General features: G+C 46.8%; 1 protein-coding gene across 2 annotated transcripts in view; it reads right to left on the bottom strand.

The window, feature by feature from the left end:
- The window catches only part of CD276 (CD276 molecule), a 32746-nt gene extending 26984 nt beyond the window's left edge, over positions 1-5762 (bottom strand). For both annotated transcript variants that reach the window (XM_084781602.1, XM_084781601.1), the window contains exon 1: positions 5101-5762. In XM_084781602.1, the coding sequence (XP_084637728.1) occupies positions 5101-5511 (411 nt within the window). In that variant the 5' untranslated portion in view covers positions 5512-5762. The remainder of the gene's footprint in view (positions 1-5100) is intronic.
- Between the last annotated feature and the right edge of the window lie 16596 nt (positions 5763-22358).

Below are 22358 nucleotides of genomic sequence, written 5' to 3' on the forward strand. Positions count from 1 at the left end.
GGTCTACAAAGAGAGTCTAGAACAGCCAGGGTTGTTACACAGAGAAACCTTGTCTCGACAAACCTAAAAAAGAAAGAAAGAAACTCTGCTAGAGTCACAACCAAATGCCAACAACTATGCCTACCTACTTGAGACTCATCTATAAAACCGGAGTGAGGACTCCTAACCTACGAAGCTGCTATGAGAAAGACAACAAAAATCAACTGAAATGTCTGATACCAAACCAAAACTTGGTAAATTTCATTGTGGTGTGTGTGAGTGGTGCGTATTCATGTGTGATGTGGGCACACTGGTGTCCTGGCATATGTGTGAAGATCAGAGGACAACCTTGGGTGTCAGTCCTCGCCTTCTTCTGGTAATTACTCTGTCTTCACCTCCCACCTCAGCACAGCAACTCTAGAATTGCAAACACACTCAGCTTTTAGCGGGAGGGGGGGTGGGGGGTGGGGGTGGGGGGGTGAATGCAAACTCAGGTCCTCCAGCTCCTGGGGCAAGCACTACCCACTGCGCCATCTCCTCTGCCTGTTTTATTGTTTTTGGAGGCAGGGTCTCCTATAGGCAGGACTGGCCTCGAATTCATTATGTAGGGGAGGCTGGTCTTGAACTCCCTCCACTTCCCAAGTATTAGAATCCTAGGTCTGCATCACCTGGCCAGCCTCACAGAGGTGACTACTGTCATTACTGTCATTACTGTCATTACAGCCGCAGGCACGGACTAGGCCTCCTGAGTCTTTCAACATGCACGTCCCCACCTCTTCCCAGCCTAGACCTCCTCTGCAGGGCTGTCTAGGTGTCCCTGCAACTGTTAGGCCTTCCGGGTGCTCTCCTTTCCATCTGGACCCCACCACCCCCACCACTGGACTCCAAAGCAGCAAACACACAGCTCAGCTTCATCTCTAAGTCGGCCTCATTCTATGATCCTTTCCCTGTGCTCATCTCAGAAACTGGTTCACAGCGCCCTGCATCAAGAGTTCCAGTCCCTGCTGCCCCACTGCTGTCACCCCCCAGGTCAGGGGGCCTCTTCACAAGCAAACAGTCCAGTGTTTGCCCGGGGAAGATGCATGCCCAAGGTTATGAAGGTTTTGAGGTATCTTTCCCAGGACCATAGAGAAACTGAGGAGCAGGCGGCTGCCAACTAGAGAACTAGTCAGAATTGGAGAGCACAGGAGCCTCTCCTCTCTGGGAGTGGAGAGTACCACATGACAAAGACTAGGCCTCCGGCAGCACAAGGATGTTCTATCAGGGACCACAAGTCTCTGTGGTCAGGCCTGTCCTCTCCCTGGCACACCAGATGAGTTCTCTCTGTCCAAGGGCACTGTTGGCACATTTGCCAGGGTCCAAACTGAGAGGTCAAACCTAACCCTGCCTCTGGAGTGGCAGAAAGAGCCAGTTCTGAAGGCAGAGATAGAATGCCCTCACCATTTGCCCTTTCTGTGCCTCTGGGTATGTGACCTACCTAGCATTTACATCCAGCATAACTCCACCCCACATCCTGATAAATCCAGTACTCCTACCCCGAACACTGCAGGAATGGCTGGCTGACCTACAGGTGATGGCAAAGGCTGTAATAACAGTATATGTGGCTCTCTCCCAATGTGTGGTCCACGTGGAGCCCCTCCCCCTAGCCAAGGCCCTCCCCTTTGCTGGTAGAAAAGGACAGCAATGAGAAGTCCCCACCCACTCAAAGGATGAGCTTCTGGGCAGTGACATCATCGTCCTTGCCTCTCTTCCTTCTTTCCCAGCCCTATGACTCAGACCCACAGCTCAACAGCCCCCATGTGCTCATAATCTCAGAGGATTTGGGGTGTTTTTTTTTCTGTACACAGCCCAACCGAGAAGCATCCGGCTATAGGTCAGACACTCAGCGCTTTCTAGGAGTCTCTGAGAGGATGCAGGAGGCCAACTCACAGCTCTGGGATCCCACTGCATCCTAAACTGGATTTCTCACCTTGGTGTCCAACCCAAATCCCACCAAAAAGAGTGAAGGCTTCCTCCTGGAGGTCAGCATTGGAGGAGGGTGGCTCCTGTAGAGAGCTTCACGAGTGGCCTCTCCAGAATAAGAACGCTGGCTCCCCAGAGGACTGTTCTGAAAGGCCACCACTTCTATAACCGTCCTGAAGACGGACATTAAAGCATCCAGCCCAGCTGCCAGGCACCCAGCTGCCAGGCATCCAGCTGCCAGGCATCTGAGCATCTTGGGTATTCAACCGCCCTGTCCCCATCAGGTGCCCGGAGAGAGCTTAAGGGGGACAGGGATAGGAAAGCAAACTGGGACAAAAATCCCAACTCTCCTCTCAAAATAGGCTTCTTCCCTCACAGGATGTGGGGTCTGCCCTCTTGTTGCACAAGCCTGGAGTGCATGAGCAGCACTTTGCAAGCAGGAAGAAGCCACCATGGATGCCAGACAGCACAGAACTCTGTAGACCAGTCATAGGACCAATAAAGTCACCACTGGGACTACTCTGTTCTTGGCCCAACGTTCTCTCTCTCTCTCTCTCTCTCTCTCTCTCTCTCTCTCTCTCTCTCTCCTGTTACCTTGCCTCATGACACTTTGGTAGCAAAACTGATGTTCACAGGCTAACCTAAAGCCATGATGTAATAAAAGCTTTCTTTTTTCCTCTTGACAGACAGAGTCTCTTGTATCCCAGGAGAGCTTTGGATTACACACCCTAGGGCGACTTCTAAACCTCCTGCTTCTACCCACAAGCACTGACATTACAGGCATGAGCCACTACAGCCAGTGTATATGCACTGCTGGTTGCTGGGGCTCTGACTCAGACTTCACACATGCCAGGCAAGCACTCTACTAACTGAGCCATATGCTAGCCACATGACGAAAATTTCAGTGACATCAGGACACACTGGATCAGCTACCTGTGGTGTATTTGTAACAGCGTGGGGAAGGGACACAATTAGCCAAGAGTTGGTGCTGACACTCGAGAACTCTAGCTACCAGGAAAATACACACATCCAAAATATTCCCACTGGGCGTGGCGGCGCACATGCCTTTAATCCCAGCACTTGGGAGGCAGAGGCAGGCGGATCACTGTGAGTTCAAGGCCAGCCTGGTCTACAAAGCGAGTCCAAGACAGCCAAGACAACACAGAGAAACCCTGACTCGAGAAAAACAAAACAAAACAAAAAATCAGGCTGGAGAGATGGCTCAGTGGTTAAGAGCACCACCTGCTCTTCCAGGGGTCCCGAGTTCAATTCCCAGCAACCACATGGTGGCTCACAACCATCTGTAATGTGATCTGATGCCCTCTTCTGCAGATGAGGCACTCATATACAAGAAAGAAAGAAAGAAAGAAAGAAAGAAAGAAAGAAAGAAAAGAAAAACAAACAAAAAAACCCAACAAAATATTCCCATACCCCAGCAATGTGGAAATATAGGCCACCAGCCACATAAGCTCCCCAGCCGTCCGCACTTGCTTGCCACTCAATCAGCCCAGCCCATAAGGCAGGTTTAGGTTTCAACTTCAAGTACAGACTTCAGATTCATCACCTATTTGCAGGTCCCCAAACTACTCAAAATGCTCTTGCTCAACAGCAGGAGTCCTGGAGATTTCTGAGAGGTCAGAGGAATGAGAAAAGAGGCTCAATTAAATAACTAACTCTCACATAGTTCAAAGAGCTCCGTTAGTTTCCCAAACTGTAAGCAGCTGCTACACACACTTAAAAGAAAAGGACTTGAGCCTGGCATGGTGGTGCATACCTTTATCCCAGCATTTGGGAGACAGAGGCAGGTGAATTCTATTCAGTGAGACCCTATCTCAAATCAATAAATAAACAACAAACAAACAAATAAGGATTCAGGTTTTAATTTAATCAATACTCATTTATAGGGGCTGCAGAGATGGCTCAGTGGTTAAGAGCACTGGCTGCTCTTCCAGGGTTCCTGAGTTCAATTCCCAGCAACCACATGGTGGCTCACAACCATCTGTAATGGAATCTGATTCCCTCTTCTGGTGTATACAAAAACAGAGCATTCATATACATAAAACAAATAAATAAATCTTTTAAAAAATACTCATTTATAGATCATCCACAAGCAATTTGAAGAGAAATCGTTTTTTCACAATTAAGTAGTTGTCTTCCCAACACACACACACACACACAAACCCAAACACACACATACGAACTTCTGATTTAATATTTGCTTAATATTTGGCTTCCATGTTCAGTTTTCAGGTCTGAGTCATCCATCATGCATTACTCATTAGGGCAGGTTTGGCTTACAAATAAAACCCCCTTTCTGCCAGTTCACTGCCTTCAGCTCCCAAATCTGCAATTGGTAGGCTGGGTCGTAGTGAGGAAGGGCCCCCGGGGAACTGGATTCAGTCTTCTATCCACTGTGTCCCACCCTGGGCCTCCAGCTTCTCCCCACCTTCCTTCGAGTCTCCTCTCCATCCACCTCCACTGAGCTAAGACAGCTCAAACTGCCCCATCTCTGTTTCCTCTTCAATCTTCAATTTGGTGTGTGCGTTGGGGGGCGGGGGAGGGGGGAAGGAGGTCGTCTTTAAAGCTGTTCCCAGATCCTGTTCTCTCGTGCTTTTCTGCAGCTTGTAGAAATCCCCCAGTCGTCCATTACTTCACCCTACACAGCCAAAAACAGGGGACCACCTAACCTCTTGCTCCCCTCCCCCGCAGCTTCCCCTCTCAAAGCTGGCATTCATAGTGTTTTCCTCCTCAAAGTCGGGAGAATATTTCCCTCCCAATCTTGGCTAGCAACTTCCTAAAGCTTCAAGAACCATCAACCCGTGACCTACCTGCCTGCATGCCCACTCCACACCCAAGGCCTGAACAATCAGTCGCCCACCCTGATTCCGGCCCCACAAGTCCCAGACACCCGGTGTCTTCAGCTCCCACAGATCCCAACGGGTCTCCACTCCCAAGGAAAGAGCGGACAATCAGGGGTGCTCCCAGCTCTTCCTGGCCCTAGAGCCCTAGCGGTGTCCGAGATCAGGGTGCTAGTGCCCGGTGAGAAAGGGCCGCGGGTTCCAGCTCCACGCGCCCGGCTCCTGAGCGCGTGCGGTCCGGGCGCGGCTGCACACAAAGGCGGCCCCAGCCCCCGCCGCCCTGCGCCACGCAAGTACTCACCGCGCCGCGCCGACTCCCGGGACTCAGGGACGCGGCGGGGCGCAGCCCAATCGCTGTCACCGTAGGTGCCGCCGCCGCGAGGCCCGGCCAGACTGGGGCGGGAGGTGGGAGTGCGAGGGGCGGGACGGCCGGAGGAAGCTGCGGCCCGGAAAGGCCGTCCGGGTGCGCCCCAAAGGCCGGATTGGAACCGCGGCGGAGATCCGAGGACGAAGCCTGAGCCCGCCTGCTGGGCAGGGCCCCGAGCCTGGACCCGCCCCCGACCCGGACCCTAGTTCGACCCCGGAGCTGGAAGACCGGGTACGTCCCAGAGGACTGGGTGTTGGCTACTCGCTGCCCATCCCCCACACGGATCCTCACACTTCCAAGATCCGAAGTTTCTTTTTCGGTGAGAGAGGACAGGTGACTGCCCATTGACCACTCCCACCCTCCGAGCTGCTGGCTCCAAGCCCTGCAGCAATATCCAGCTGTCCCATCCCGGTCCTGAATTTCTCCCCTCGACACTAGGCCGGCCCCGAGGCTCAGAAAGGGTTAACTCGACAGCGAAGAATTCCGAGCTGCTGAGAGCTCTCTATAAATACAGTGTCGTGGGCGCCTGAGCCAACCGCAGGGCAATTTCCACTGAGATGGTTTTCCTCTTTTTCTTACACCCACAGCAACCGGACTAACCCTGCCTCCCGCCCCGTGCCATCTGTTTGGTCAGCCCAGGTTCCGAATGGAAGAAGAGTAAGGCTGGCTGCCCCCAACCGCGACCCCTTTCTTTGCCACCTATCTATTCCCACCCCCTTGGACTATGTCCTTAAAAGATCTAGCTCCCGCCTGCGACAAGAGGACGGCAGAGGGATGTTTAAGCCTGTCTGGAATTTGCCAACATCACTACACCTGTGCTTGTATCTGTTCACCATCACAGACAGTAAACAACCGCAGCGTACAAGGGCCTTCTGTGGGCTCAAGTCTAGGCAGAACGCTTTCCACGCTGGCCTCCATAGATCTTCGCAAGGGTCCCACCGGGAAGATATTACTTCTATTTTGCAGATGAAAAAAAAAAAAAACAACTGAGACTCAAGGGATGAAGGGACTGCAACTTTGTACCGCTGTCAGACTTAGCACTAAGTGACAGCAGCTATCAGAGAGGGCTTAGGAAATATGCACGAATCCATGTGGGTCTCTGCTTCTGTCAGCTACTATTTTAAGCTCTTCACAATTTATCTCTTTTAATCCTCAAAATTCAGTGACATGAACGCTGTTATTCTCATTTTTTGCAGAAAAGACGATTCAGATGCAGAGAGCTTGTATAGTAACTCACCTGAGGACATCCACCCAGTAAGGTTACAGTTATTTTACATTCTTGAATGTGTGTGCTGAGGTCAAACATAGCTATGTCTATGCTTCTGAATATAAATTTGGCATTTAAAAAAAAGTGTGTGCATGTTACTGCCCATGTGCCCAACTCCCATGTGGAGGTCAGAGGATAACTTTGGGTATGAGTCCCTGACACTTCCATCTTGCTTAAAACAGCATGTCTTGTCTTTTCTTCTTTTCCATTTCCATTTCTTTTTCTTTCTTTCTTTTCTTCTTCTTCTTCTTCTTCTTCTTCTTCTTCTTCTTCTTCTTCTTCTTCTTCTCCTTTCTGCTATGTGCACTAGGCTAGCTGGTCCATGAGCTTCCCAACTCAGCCATGCTAGGTGGTGAAGGAACATTTTATATAGGGGAGACTTTTCTTACCCTTGCTCAAGAGCACAATCCAAGAGGGAAGAAGATAATTAGCACTGGTTCTCAGTTCAAGGAGCTCTGATACCCCCAGGAAAGGGAAACAGCTTGAACAAGGCATAGACAGTGTGTCTAAAGGACCATTCAGCTGAGATTCAGTCCTTTAGCTACAGACATAGAAAGCTAGGGTGACCATTGTAGCACACAAGAGCCTCTTAGTTTAGAAGATGTTGGTCTGGTATTTCTGGGAAGTTGACAGTGGGGACGTTTTTTCAGCAGAGTCCCATCTGAAGCAGAGGTGTTGGGGACGGAGGGTGTTCCCCACATGTTCTGTGTGGACAAGGGTCTTCCCACCCCTCTTCTCTGTTTCCTGGACCAGAATTGTGGTAGTTTAAATGAGACCTGCCCCTACTGCTCACGTGTTTGGATGCTTGGTCCCCGATTAGTGAAATTGTTTGGGAAGGGATTAGGCAATGTGGTTGGCTGGTTGGTCTTTTTGAGACAAGGTCTCCAATAGCCCAAGCTGGCCTCAAACTTGCTATGTAGCCAAAGATGGCTGTTAATTTCTGGTCCTCCTGAATGCTAGGATTACAGGCATGTGCCACCATGCCCAGTTTTATACAGAGCTAGAGATCAAACCTAGGGCTTTGTGCATGCTGGAAAAGCACATACATCCCAACCCCAAAACAGCTCATCTTTAGAAAGCAGCTCAGAGACATTGGATGCCTCACTTGAGAACAATACTCAAAATCTGTTCATTTTATCTGCTTGGATAAGAAAGAAAAATCAGGCCTTGGCAATGCCAGAAAACAAAGCACAGTTTGGAGATTTTTCTAGAGAATCACTGACACTTAGCCAATACCTTGGCCCTGGCCTCCAAGCTCAGCCTGGAGTTGTTTACATTTTCAGGCTCCACGTCCTTGGAGTTTTGGCAAGGGCCACCGTCCCATGCTGCCCACTCATTTAGGGTTCACAGGCCTGCCATCCAACATCCAACCCAGACTGAGGCAACTGCATTTCCCCAAATGACCAGGACGAATGCAGGGCTGGAAACAGTAAGTGGTGGCCACTGCAGGTTCCTTCTTTCTGGCTTCCCGTTCCTGGGAGTTGAGTCTTGGAACAGGCAGGCTTCGTGCATCTACATCCAAATGTTTCCAGCTGAAAGCAGCTGGAAGGCAGAATAGCAGAAGCAACCTCAGGAACGAACTGATCGCCCAAAGAGAATCCTCTGAGACGCTGCACTCCTCCTCAGCAGGTACACTCACAACAACAAACTCTAACCCAGCTATACAGCTACCTGCCTTCGTCTGACCCACTATCTCTTGTTCTTCCTCCATCACCCTCTTCCACATCTGTCCCCCTTCCATCCTTGATGAAACCATTTGGTCCTCTCTTTCTTCCCCACAAGAGCTTTCCGGAGCCCAGGTGGACAACATTCTGCATACCAGGAATCTAATTTAGACTTTTTTTTGGGGGGGGGGAGGGTTCGGCCACTGAAGGTTTATGGCATCCTCCAAATCAGAGGCCAAAGACAGTGTTTAAAAAGCAAAAGAAGAGGGGTTGGGAGATGGCTCATCTGGCTCAGTTTGCTGTGCAAACACTAAGATTTGGGCTCAATCCCCAGCACCTACATAAAATTCAGGGACAACATTGTGCACCTGAAATCTCAGTGATGAGGAGGTGGAAACAGAAGGATCCCTGGGGCATGGTGAACATCCAATCTAGCCTAATCACCGAACTCCAGATTAAACAGGAGGCCCAGTCTCAAAATACAAAGTTGGAAGCCAGACAAGGTGGAACACTCCTTTAAACCCAGCACTGGAAAAGCACGGGCAAGCAGATCTCTGTGAGATCAAGACCACCCGGGTCTACATAGTAAATTCCCAACCAGCTAAGGCTATATAGTGAGACCCTATCTCAGAATAACAATAGAAAGTTACTGATATTGATCCTTGGCCTCCACAGGCATGTGCACAGCCACATGTACAAGCATACGTATGCAAACATGTACACACACAAATACAACCAGAACAAATGAAGTCCATACTCTTGTGCAGGGGTGAAGCTTCCTTCTTCCTATTGTCAGTTTCTAGTAGCTTCCATGTGTGAATACTGAGTTTCTCACTTGTGCTGTCCTGAGAGTGAGCGCCTTCCTTGATTTTGCATTCTTCGGGGGTGGGGGAGAGGCACGGGGTCCCACTTCACAGTAGTCCTGACCTTTCTCTTAGGTTTGCTCCATGACAGGGTCCAAAAAGACAGCACAATCCAGGACAAGACTAAGAAAAAGTGGCCTGGAGAACAGAGCTCTAGCATATGATGCCTACAGTGGCGACACTCTTACTGAAGTCAGTGGATAAATCACAAGAAATCTGGAAATCCTGACCTCCAGCCAGGTGCTGAAGCTAATATTACAGAGTCACAAGGTCCCTTTCTGTCAGTCGCTTCCTGATAGGTTTGGGATACTGTGCTGGGGCATCTTTAGGCATCTTACCACAGCCTTAACCTCAAAGGAAGGTACCAGGCTGTCCCAACAGGGACACTATTCCTAGTCCTCCTGGAACACTCCTAACCTTGCCAGTCCTCACACACTCTCCCCCACTACCCTGCCACCACAAGTGGGGCTCTGTGCCCATTGGCCACCGTTACCCGGAAGTCACCGCAATAGATGTGGAGCCTTATTGCTTCACAGCTCCTTCCACTTTTGTGGTTAGCAGCTGATAATGAAGACAATCTTATGCTTATTTTCTTAAAGCAGAACTTTCAGCACATTAATGGACTTGGCACGTCTTCCTCTTCCCTCATCCCGTGAGGTCATCACAAGCATTCCTTCTAAAGAAAGTCTCACAGTCAGTCTCTCCGAAGAAGCACAGCACTCCTTAGGTGAGCAAGGTGCCTCTACCCTCCTAGGGGGAACTTTAACTGGGGCGGACCTTTCTCCACAGTTAAAAATCTCTAAACATCCCCCAATTAGGGAAAGGGATAAAGCTTAGCTGGAGGATGGCTCGCATGAAGGCCTGAGTTCAATCCCGAGTACTGGTTAAACATGAGTGCTAGCACACCTGTAACTTTAGCACTCGGCAGGAGGATAAAAGTTCAGGTCATCCTCAGCTACAAAGCAAATTCAAGGCCAACCCCTTTCATTTAAAAAAAAAAAAAATCCCAGCCGGCCGTGGTGGCGCACGCCTTTAATCTCAGCACTCAGGAGGCAGAGGCAGGCTGATTGCTGTGAGTTCGAGGCCAGCTTGGTCTACAAAACCAGTCCAGAAGACTCTGTCTCGAAAAACAAAAAAACAAAAACAAACAAACAAACAAAAAGTCCCTAGTCAGTCCTTTGAAACCCTCTTGGAGTCTGTATTGCTATCACAATGTGGCTTCCCCTCTCCTACCACACCATAAATAGCACGGTCCACTTCCTCTCCCCAAAGTGAGGAGGTCTATCATTGATAGACTCACTAGGAGGATAAATCCACTCCCCTCCCAGTCATCAGGGAACAGGTGCTGTCTTAGCTGCTTTTCCATTGCTGTGACAAAACACCAGAACTAATGTAACTTGTAAAAGAAAGCATTGCATTGGACTTACAGTTTCAGAGGGTTGAGTCCATGATGGCGGAGTAAAGGCATGCTGCAGGAACAGCCCAGAGCTCACATCTTGATCTCTAAGCCAAAGGGAGCAGTCGGGGATGGGGGGAGCACCTCAAAGCCCAATCCCAGCGACACCTCCTCCAACAGGGCCATACCTCCTAATCCTTGCCAAACAGTTTCACCAATTTCATACTCAACACTGAAAGATAACGAGCCTATGGGAGCTGCTCTCATGCAAGCCACCGCAGCTGCCAACTTCACCCCTGCTCTGTTCAGATATGTATTGCCCAGGGTTCTCTGTTCTGTGCTATTCGTGTGACTTACCTTTCAGCATTTGGGGGAGGGGGGAAGGGCAGGGTCAGTGTATAAATAGTTCAAGCTGGTCTTGAACTCACTAAGTACTCTGAGCTGGCCTCAAACTCACAGCGATCTTACTGCCTCTGACTCTTGAGCACTGGGCTTACAGGCATGCACCAATATACCTTTGGGCATCTTAATAATCTCCTGAGGGGACTGGGGCTGGCAGGATGGTTTGGCGGGTAAAGGTGCTTGACTTCAAGACTGACAACCTGAGTCTGATCTCCCGCTGGATCCACATGGTGTGAGGAAAGAACTGACCCTGAAAAGTGTGCTCAGATCCAAACACACACACACACACACACACACACACACACACACACACACACACACACTAATAAATACATAAATATTAAGAGAATGAAAACAATTCCCTGAAGGCAGGAACTCTGGCTCATCTCTTCCATGCCCCACACTCCTCCTCCACTGCTGATGCTGCAGCTGCCCTACCCCTATCTGATGGAAATGGCGTGGAAGGGTGGGTAGTTCAACCAGCTGCACCTCCTGTGAGGCTCACCTCCCAGGCCTGCTTTGGAGGAGCTATATGGCCAGGAGAAAGAAGTGACTTGACTGCACTGGGCCCCTGTGTCCTTTTCTTTTGTGCATCTTCCCCAGACTTGCCTGCAGCCTGGTGAGCCACTGACTGTTCCTCTCCAAGAGCACCAGAAGGGTCATTTCCTCGGCCCCGTAGCAGAGTACCCAAGGGGCAGGGTAGTGCAGTGGGCAGGCAGCCTTTAAGGCTAGGAAGATGCTAAGAGTTTGCTTCCAACTTTGCCCCCACGTTCTTGCCAAGGTTGACCAGGGTGCTTGCTCTAGTCAGTTCTCTTGTGGTGACAGGTGGAAATGCAGCTGAAGAGGTTTGCTTTGTTGCTGTTGTTGTTGTCGTTTGTTTGTTTTTCTCCCTTGCTTTTCCATTCACCTCAATGGTGGTTCCTTCTAGTTCCCATGCTGAACTTTTTCTCTCCATAGCCCCTTAATGTTGGAGAAAACCTAGGACTGAGCACTCAGATTTCTTTCCTTGTGGGGTTTTGCCCGTCTGACAGCTTTGACTGAAACCCACGCTATGGGACTCCTCTAAGGAAAATCTCCAGCTAAGACCAAGCCCTTGAGATTTGCACAGCCAAAGGCTTACTAACAGCCACACTTAACTTTTGTCTCCCAGAACTTTCACAACCCCAACCACAAAACAAAATGAGCCATTTACATAGAGTCTTCCCTGCTGGGTGATGGCAACCCCAATTCTTCCCGCAGCTCAGTCCACTCTGTGCTTACCACTGCTTTTTCTCTTTCTTGGCAACTCCACACCTGCCACTCTCCTGTAGGACTCTTAATAGAGAAAGGGGGTGATGATTGGATATAGGTCATGACCCAGGGCTGGGGAGAACCACTCCTTACGTGGGCTAGAGGGAAGGATAGAAGATGGGTGATCGAATGTGAACAGGGAAATTGATGGATACAACTGGTAGTTTCTTTCTTTTTTTTTTTTTTCTCCCCTACTACATACATGGCAAGATAATCATCTATTGAGAGGAAAGAAAACATAGGTTGAGATTGGGAAAACATGAAGATTTTGGGTATTGGTTCTAAGAAGCAGAAGAAATTGATCTCCCGTTACACATAGCAAGTTTGTTTTGTTTTTTTGAGACAGGATCTTACAGTGTAGCCAAGGCTGGCCTCAAATTTACCATTCCCCCCACCCAAGTCTTCCAAGTAGCTAGGTTGATAGGCATATGTGCCACTGTCCCATCTCATGGCATGGGTGGTTAATTTTTTTTTTTCTAGACAGGGTTTCTCTGCGTAGCCTTGGCTGTCCTGGACTTCCTTTTGTAGACCAAGCTGGCCTCAAACTCACAGAGATCTGCCTGCCTCTGCCTCCCAAGTGCTTGGATTAAAGACGTGCGCCACCGTGGCCAGCAAAAAAAAATGTTTTATATGTATGGGTATTTTTCGTCACACATTGTGCCTAAGATGGCCTGATTGCTTGCCTAGCATTCAAGGTATGTAATGCCTTGGACTCGGTATTAAAGGAGATGATGGGAGTGGGGGACACTTTGTAATATATGAAGACAAAAAAAAAATACTAGTAATGATAACGAAAAAGGAACACTGTAGGCTGAAACTTGATGAGTGCAAGCGGAAGATTAATAGAATTCAGTGCAGCTGAAGTCTGCAAAAGCAAAAACCAATTAACGGAGATGGCATTGATGAAGATGCATTCACATGCTAAACGGATACAGGAGAAACTTGTTACATACCCTTTTCTTTGTTCTTAGACTTATTTGTTTTATATGTCTGAATGTGTTGGCCTGTGTGTGTGCCTGTGCCTGGTACCCATGGAGGTAAGAAAACGTCATTAGATTCTCTGGAACTGGGCTTATAGATGGTTGTAAGCTGCCATGTGGGTGCTAGGAAGCTTAGCTGGGTCCTCTGCTCAGCCATTCCCCCAGCCCAGATTTCCCTCCCCTCCCCCTCCCCCTCCCCCGCCCCAAAGAACTTCAAATATCAGTAAAGGCCAGAACCAGGACTAGAACCCTGAGTCATTAATCAGAGATCCACTCTGAAGAGCGGGCCAGCCATTCTCTCTCCTGCCCCTCTGTCTGGTAGCCAGTTGCAAAGTGTGACCAACAATCACAGGATCCAGATGTGATTGGCAGTCTCTACTCAGAGTGGAGAATCTGCCTGACCGGCAGTCTCCATCAGCTCCTGAGATCAAAGAAGTTGATCAGGCCCGAGACAATTCCAGGATTTCAAAATGTAAGTAGAGGAAGGGGGGAGGGAGGGTAGGAGAGAGGGGGCGGGGAATATGGATGACTGGACATTAACTATGAGCCTGGTCTGACACTCATGAAACATAACGGGCAAGGACCAGTAAGGAGCTGGTGTGGTCATGCCTGTCATTTAGTACCTGGCGAAGCCGAGACAAGTAGATTGACCCAAGTTTGAGACCAGCCTGAATTGCACTGTGAGTTCCAAGGTGTCCTAGGCTACAGTGTAAGGTCCTGTCTCAGAACAACAAAACAAACGAACAAACAAAGAGCAGCAGATAGTCTAAGGTAACCAACAGTCTAAGTGAGAAGAGCCAGGGTGGACAAGTAGGGTGCTCAACCTGGAAAGACCCAGAGATGATGCAGTAAACACAAGAACGTTAAAAGTCATTTATTTAAAGCTGAGGTTGAAGGTGTAGTTGGCAGACACTTGCTTATCTTGCATGAAGCCCTAGCTTCAGTTTCTAGCAGCAAATAAACCAGATGCAATGTCATATGCCTGCAATGCCAGCATTCGGTAGGTAGTCACAGGAGCATGAGAAGTTAAAGGTCATCCTCAGGTACATATCAAATATGAGGTCAATATAATAAACATGAGACTCTGACCTTTAAAAAAAAAAAGTATTTTTAAGAGAGAGTCAGAGGAGCTTGATGTTATAAAAAGGTTAGTCATAGGAAAACAGAGGAAATATTGACATTTATAAAATAAATGGGATATTCCTATAATACCAGAACTTGGGAGGCAGAAAGAGTAGCAGCCAGTCCACACAGCAAGCTACAGACTAGCCAGGACTACATGGTAAGTCTCTTTCAACTCCTTCACCCGCTACAAGTAATTAGTAAAATTTAAGGTTAAAATATGAGAGGTCAGTAGTATAATAAGAAACAGGGCTTGCTGGGGCATATCTATAATCCCACCCAGAGTTTGAGAGGTGGAGGCTGTAGATTAGGAATTCCAGGCCAAAACCAACAGACTACAAACAAGCAAGGCAACTGGGCATGGGTTGTAGACCAATTAAGTGTCTGATGGTAAAACCAAGACGTTTGTCAGACAAAGGTCCTGAGTGGCTGGGGAGATGGTTCAGCTGGCAAAGAGCTTCTTGCCCAAGCACGAGGCCCTCTCGCCAGCCCACGCCCTCTTGTTTGTCTGCTTTACATATAAACAATGGAGTTTTATTCAACAACAATGAAGAACAAAAATTATGCCATTTTGGGGAGATGGGTGAAACTGGAGATCATCATATTAAATGAAACAACCCAGCCTCAGATACTCAGATATCACATGTTCTCACTGATTTGTGGAAATTAGATTACATATGTGTACGTACGCTTTTTTACACACATGGATAGGTAAAACTTTTCAAGGCTGATAATGTGTTAGCTCTCACAATGTCATACCATAAAAATGAAAAACAAATCAAACTCAAAATACCCTCTAATTTTATCATATTGTTTTATGAACTATGAGGTATATTTTTTGCTAATGGATATATATGCATACATACATATATAAATAAAGCATATATATATATATATATATATATATATATATATATATACACATTTAATGTAAAGGTTGACATGCACCCTTTTTGAGATTTTATTTTTATGTGCATGAGTGTTTTGCCTGCATGCATGTCTGTGCATCCAAAGCCTGAGGGGGCCAGAAGAGAGTGATGTACGTGCCTAATCCTACCACTTATGAGATAGAAACAGAAACCACTCAGAGTTTGAGATTATCTTTGACTATGTAGCCAGTTTGAGGCTAGACTGCTCTAAATAGTGAGTACCAGCCTAGCTGAGGCTACAAATTAAGATCCTATGTCAAGGGGCTGGGGAGATGGCTCAGCAGTTACTAGCGCTGGCTGCTGTTATGGAGGACTGGGATTCAATTCCCAACACCAAATATAATGGCTCACAACTGTCTGTAACTCCAGTTCCAGAGGTTTCAATGCCCTCTTCTTGCCTCTGTGGGCTCCAAGCACACACATGGAACCCAGATACACATGTAAGCAAAGCATGACTACACATAAAATTACATTTCAAAAAGAAAAATAATCCATCTCAAAAACAGAGGTCAAGGGAGAGAAAGGGAGGAAGGAAAAATAAGAGGAAAAACTCCAAAGAACTGTGTGTTCTTTGTCCCACCCTCCTCCCATTACTCCTCAAATCCATAAAGTATTATGGGCAAATATTTTCATGACTTCAAAAAAGACAGATAATCCCTATACTAATGACTTCCAAACTCAACTACACACCTGATTTATCTGGATCCACATTTACTTATCTATTTACTGATTGATTCACTGTTTAATTTTTGGTGCTAGGGCTTAAACTCAGAGCTTGTGCATGCTAAGGCATATATTCTACCACCTTTTTCCTAGAAAATGTTTTAATTACATATCTATTTCTTGGCTTCTCAAACTCAGTGAACTAAAAATCTCCAAAAGTTGGCCTGGGGAATCTTTCCCACAGGAGCTTTTATTTTCATTTCAGAAGTTAAATTTAGTGATTACTTTCAAAAATCAAACAATGTGAGCTGAGTGGGGGTGGCACATGCTTTTAATCCCAGCACTAAGGAGGCAGAATCAAGTAGATCTTTGAGTTCTGAGTTCAAGGATAGCCTGGTGTTCAGGGCAAGTTCCAGAACAGCTAGGGCTATGCAAAGAAACCCTGCTTCAGAAAACCAAAGAGGGGTGGGAAAGGGAAGAAAAAAATAACAATATGGATATATATACAAAGTAAATCCATTTTCTCTCTAATCTCCCTGCTTCTAAGACATACTTTGTCAATGTTTGTGTAAATGTGTCAGTTTATTTTTATTTTTTAAAAAGATTTATTTATTTATTATTATGTATACAGTGCTCTGCCTGCATGTATACCTGCAGGTCTGAAGAAGGCATCATATCACATTATAGATGGTTATGAGCCACCATGTCGTTGCTGGGAATTGAACTCAGGACCTGTGGAAGAGCAGTCAGTGCTCTTAACCTCTGAGCCATCTCTCCAGCCCAAATGTGTCAGTTTATACCTATCCTTCCATATTTGTCCTGTGATTGTACAAAGATGAGTGGAATCTATACTTGAAAGATTATTCCCAGATGGCTGTAATGCAATCCTTTCTTGGTCTACTGCTCTGATAACTTTAAACTATCCCAAAGCCCAAGAAGACATGGAATAAAAGCTAATTCTTCTGTAAGGCTACTATAGCCCTGATCTCAGAACCAACAGAAGACCACCATAAAGAAAAAAATAAAGCCCACAGAACAGTCTAATTTTAAAAGACATATAAAAATTACAAACAAAATATTAACAAATGATGTTGGAGAGATGGCTCAGTGCTTAAGAGTTCCTGCTGCTCTTGCAGAGAAACCGTATTCAGTTCTGAGAACATATGTAGGGTGGGTCACAACTGCCAGTAATTCCAGCTACAGAGGATCCTTCAGCCTCTTCTGGTCACTGCAGGAACCTGTGCTCAGCTGTGTAGTGAGAATGTGTTTTAAATATAAAAATGTTATGTGAATATGTTCTTTGTTTTACTCTTAGTTGTGGGATATGAAGCTGCTTCGGATTGTCCCAGCAGCTAACTATGATTTGTCTCATGCTCTAGCAGGGGCATGATTTTGTGAGCTGTATATAGTTTACATCTACAGAAGAGTCTAGGGTATATAAATGCCAGAGCCTCAAGAGGGGCAGCTGCTGCTGCTGCTTCTGCCCCTGCTGCATCTGCTGTTATTGCTGGTTGCTGATTGTTCCTGCTGCTGTTGTTGTTGCTGGATTGCTGTTGGCTGGTTGGAGACATCCTGATGACAAAGATCAAACACCCCACAAGGAACTTGATGCCCTTCACCAGTGGAAGTAGTCTAACTATATCAACAATCCCTTTCCTCTCTAACTTCTTTTCTCTCCTACATAGTGTTGGAGAGTTGGAAGGTATAGGGATGGCGTAGGGAGGTAGGAAAAAGAACCCAATAAAGCAGCCAAAGGTCTGGTTACACAGGTACACACACACACACACACACACACACACACACACACACACACACACGTACTTGAGAAATAAAAATAAAAATAATTCTATAGCCAGGAATAGTAGTGCTAGTAGTGCATGCCTTTAATCCCAATACTTGGGAGGCGGAGGCAGGTAGATATCCATGACTTCAAGGCCAGCCCAGTGTCCATACTGGGCTCCAGGATAGCCAAAGCTACACAGTGAGACCCTGTCTCAAAAAATAAAATAAAATAATAGAAAGAAATCTCTTTAAAAAATGGGAACAAGGGACTGGAGAGATGGCTCAGAGGTTAAGAGCATTGTCTGCTCTTTCAAAGGTCCTGAGTTCAATTCCCAGAAACCACATGGTGGATCACAACCATCTATAATGAGATCTAGTGCCCTCTTCTGGTGTGCAGGTGTACATGCACGCAAAACACTGTATGCTTAATAAATGAATAAAAATTTTTAAAAGAAATAAGAACAATTAGGAAAAGGAGGGGGTGGGAGGGAGGGAAAAAGAAAAAAAATCGGAACAATGGTAAAGAAGGCACACGTGCTTGTCTCTTCTTTCTTCTGAAACTGCATTAGCATGATAATAAAGTGAATGAACTTAGCACCACAAAGAGAAGACAAATGAAAGTAGCACAGAAGCTGAGGAGGAAGCTGGTACTTCCCGCAAAGCCCACAAGTTTGCAGGGGAAGAGAGAGGAGGTACAAAGAGAGAAGAGAGGAAGTGAACATCTTTCTGTAAACACCTTCCTGAGGTGTCCCCAGTGGCTGCTGGCCCTTGCTACCTCTTCTTACACAGAGCTCAAGCAGCTGGCATTAAGAAAGAAAATCAAGGTCTCTAGGTGGGTGTCCTGGCTTGTTTCTGTTGCTGTGATACAGTATCCAGTCAAAAAGCAATTTATGTGAAAAGGGGTTGGTTTGTTTCTTTTACAGTCCCCCGCTAGTAGCCTATCTTGGTAAAGAAGTCAAGGCAGAGGGCTAGTCATATAATATCCAAGAGCAGAAAGAGAATAAATGTATGCACACCCATTTGCTCGCCGCCTTCTTTCTTTTTTCTTTTTTCTTTTTCTCTGTGTAGCCTTGGCTGTTCCTGGACTCGCTTTGTAGACCAGGCTGGTCTCGAACTCACAGCGATCCGCCTGCCTCTGCCTCCCGAGTGCTGGGATTAAAGGCGTGCACCACCACACCCGGGCCATTTGCTCACCTTCCTCCTGTGCTCGGCTAGAATTCTCCACTTGTACACACTCCAGTACCCCTTGCCTAGCTGGGTGCTGCTCATGCCAGGCTGGGTCTTCCCACATCAGTTAGCTTCTCCTCCTGCCCCACAGACAGGCTAACCCAACATAGAAAACAAACACTGCCCATCACAATGGATAACTATACTTCAGAAAGAAGCCTCTTCCTTCCTGAGGCATCCCCCGTGGGAAGTGTAGGAGGAATGCGGTCTTTTCTTTCAAAGGGTTAGATGAAGCAAAGTTCCATTTCAAACAATTGGAGCAGGCTGGAGAGACAGCTCAAGGGTTAACACTTGTTGCTCTTGCCAGGGGTCTGGTTCAGTCCTCAGCGCCGGCATGGCAGCGCACAGCTATCTGCAACTCCAGTCGTAGAGGACCAGATGGCCTCTTCTAGCCTTCATGGGCACCAGGCACGCACACGGTGCAGACATATACACATAAAATAAAAATAAATAAAACTTCAATAATCTGTGAAGAAGCTGCTTTGCAGAAGTTCAGGTCTCTCCAGGGTCAGTTCTTCTTGGAATCAAAACGCATTTGCTCCTTTTTTTTCTCCCTAGAAACTTCACTGTGCTGCATTAGTCAATCACATATGAATGCAACAATAAGACGAGCTCTGACTACTCGGTGAGGCACAGGGCAGTTCTCACTGGGAATAAAAGCCCAGAGGGGCCTCTAAGGTATTTTCTTGCTTGATGGAATGCGGCTGCAACCTTTCTTACACTATCATCGTTCACCTCCACTCTCTAAAATACAGCAAACTGAAGAGGTGCCTCAGTGGTGAAGAGCACTGGCTGCTCTTCCAGAGATTCTGAGTTCAATTCCCTGAACCCACATGGTTGCTCACAACCATCTATAATGTGATCTGATGCCTTCTTCTGGTATACATGAAGACAGTGTACGCATATACATAATAAATAAATAAATATCTTTTAAAAAAAAACAGCAAACCTTGTCCACAGAACCTCTAGGCAGCCTTTTCTTTATGGTGACATAAGATAAAAAAAAAAGAAATAAAAGAAAAGAAAAATAGACCTAGACTCATAGAACATATAGGGAATGCATACCATTAACTCAGGCAAATCAATATGGTTTCTCTTTAATAAATATAAAACAGTAAAAGTAGGCTCTTACACAGACAAACAAAAGAATGACATCATGTTGAAATATTTTTTAAAATTTCTAAACCAGGCATGGTGGTGCACCCCGGTAATCCCCGCATTCAGGGAGGCAGAGGCAGGTGGATCTCTGAGTTTGAGGCCAGCCTGGTCCCTGGATAGCCAGGGAAATACAGAGAAACCCTGTCTTGAAAAACCAACCAACTGCCAGGTGGTGGTGGCACACACGTTTAATCCCAGCACTCGGGAGGCAGAGGCAGGTGAATTACTGTGAGTTCGAGGCCAGCCTGGTCTACAAAGCGAGTCTAGGACAGCCAAGGCTACACAGAGAAACTCTGTCTCAAAAAAACAAAAACAAAAAAACAAAAAACAACCAACCAATCAAACAAACAAACAAAAAGAAATAAAGAATATGGAAAACAAGCTGCACAGGCGTGGCAGCGCACACCTTTAATCCCAGCACTCGGGAGGCAGAGGCGGGCGGATCTCTGTGAGTTCGAGGCCAGCCTGGTCTACAAAGTGAGTCCAGGACAACCAGGGTGACACAGAAAACCTTTAAACATTCTATTTCTAGAAAGATTTTTAAAGTGATAACACATCCACAAAATGGGACAAATTGTTCTGATAAAAGAACGCTAAAGGAGTAAGAAATTGCTCTTCGAATTTTAAGTGTAATTGCTGAAGTTAGAAATGTCAAAGAAGAATTGGCAGATAAAGGAAATCTTTTAGAATAAATAAGAAATATGTTAGAGGGATGGGAATTGTGAGATAAAAGATAAAATAGAGAATAGATTCAGAAAATCAAACATTTCAGAAAGAGAACAAAGAACACGGAATGCTAGGATCCGTCTTGAGTGTTAGACATTAATTTTCAGATTAAAAGATCCCAGCAGTATTGAGCAGAATAAACAAAAAGATCTGAAGGATAGTCAGGGTAATTTCACTGTTTTTTGTTTTGTTTTGTTTTTGTTTTTACTTCCCGTGCCTAAGTCATATGTGCCCCAATATGTGTGTGTGTGTGTGTGTGTGTGTGTGTGTGTGTGTGTGTGTGTGTAGGACAGAGGACAGCTTGCAGGATTTGGTCCTCTCCTCTCGCCTTGTGAGTTCTAGGGAAGGAACCTAGGTCTTCAGATGGAGCAACTTGCTTTTAGCCCCTCAGCCATCTCACCAGACACTCAAGCAAATTTAAACTTAAAGCAGCTGGCTTCCAGGAAAGACAGAAGCTGCCTCCATGTGGCCCAGTACAGGAGACTTAGAATCATAATATATAAAACAAAGTTTATTCCAAAGAGAGAAAGTGAGGAACAGCTTTAGGAATAGCCAAGGTGGTGGGATACCTGGAAAATATGGAAAAATCAGCAGGTGATGCACCAAAAACGATGTAAACCGAGTCACTTTCAACCCCAGCTGCACACCTCCACAGGGAGGGTAGGAAACAGAGCCTCCTCTGAAAAGTGAAGCCGTCTAGCCTCAGGGAAAAGGGACAGGAAGTTGTAATCACAGGCCAAGCCCACAGCTCTCACCAACCTTAGATCCAGCTTCTGTTCCAACAGGTGGATCGGAACCCTATTTAGTCTCGTTACTGAACATGTCCTGGAGGGTAGCGATCAGGGCCATCTTGCTGGGGAACCTGTTATTTAAAACTGAGCTAGGGGCTGGAGAGATGGCTTAGAGGTTAAGAGAATTGGCTGCTCTTCCAGAGGCCCTGAGTTCAATTCCCAGCGACCACATGGTGGTGGCTCACAACCATCTATAATGTGATCTGATGCCCTCTTCTGGCGTGCAAGAGTACATGCAGGCAAAAACACTATACATAATATATAAATCAATCTTCAAAAACAAACAAACAAAAACCCCACAACTGAGCCAACCTGGTGTCCTGAGAAACGGAAACATGTGCAAACTAGGGAGCTTGAACTTGACCTGCTGCAGGGTCAGGGTGAGAGACAGTTCTGGAGAGTAGTTGTAAGGGGAGGGAAGGCCAGGCAGGTGGTCACAAGGGGCTCGGATCAGTCAGGGAAGTGCATAGGAAATAGTGGCTACTGCAGCCTGAAGGGTATCTCATCACTGACCAGGACTTGGAGTTTGAAGGTGCTGAGCCTCAAATCAGCAGGTGGATCAGTCTCTGGGGACTTCATCTGCTGTTCCCCGCTGTAGAATCTGGAAACGCAGAAGCTGCAACGGACTGCTTGAGATCCACAGCTGCCTTAATCCAGCAGAGTGATGGATATTCAGGGGGGGTTGAAAGCATTAGAGAGAGATCCACTGCTCCAGGGACTGCAGTGTGGCCATTGCATTCCCCACTCTCAACACGCTCAGGAGATACCCTTAGCTAGAATGCTAGCTACCCTAGTCGGTATGAGCATGACCAGCCTCTCCATGGCAAATAACCAATATTAAAAGCATTGAGGGAAGAAAAAACCCAACTCATCTACAAGGCTGACACATTAGAGTAACATCATTGCTCTTATCAGCAACCAAAGAACTGAGA

Source organism: Acomys minous (assembly GCF_964271855.1).
Source record: "Acomys minous genome assembly, chromosome: 5".
NCBI classification, from domain to species: Eukaryota; Metazoa; Chordata; class Mammalia; order Rodentia; family Muridae; genus Acomys; species Acomys minous.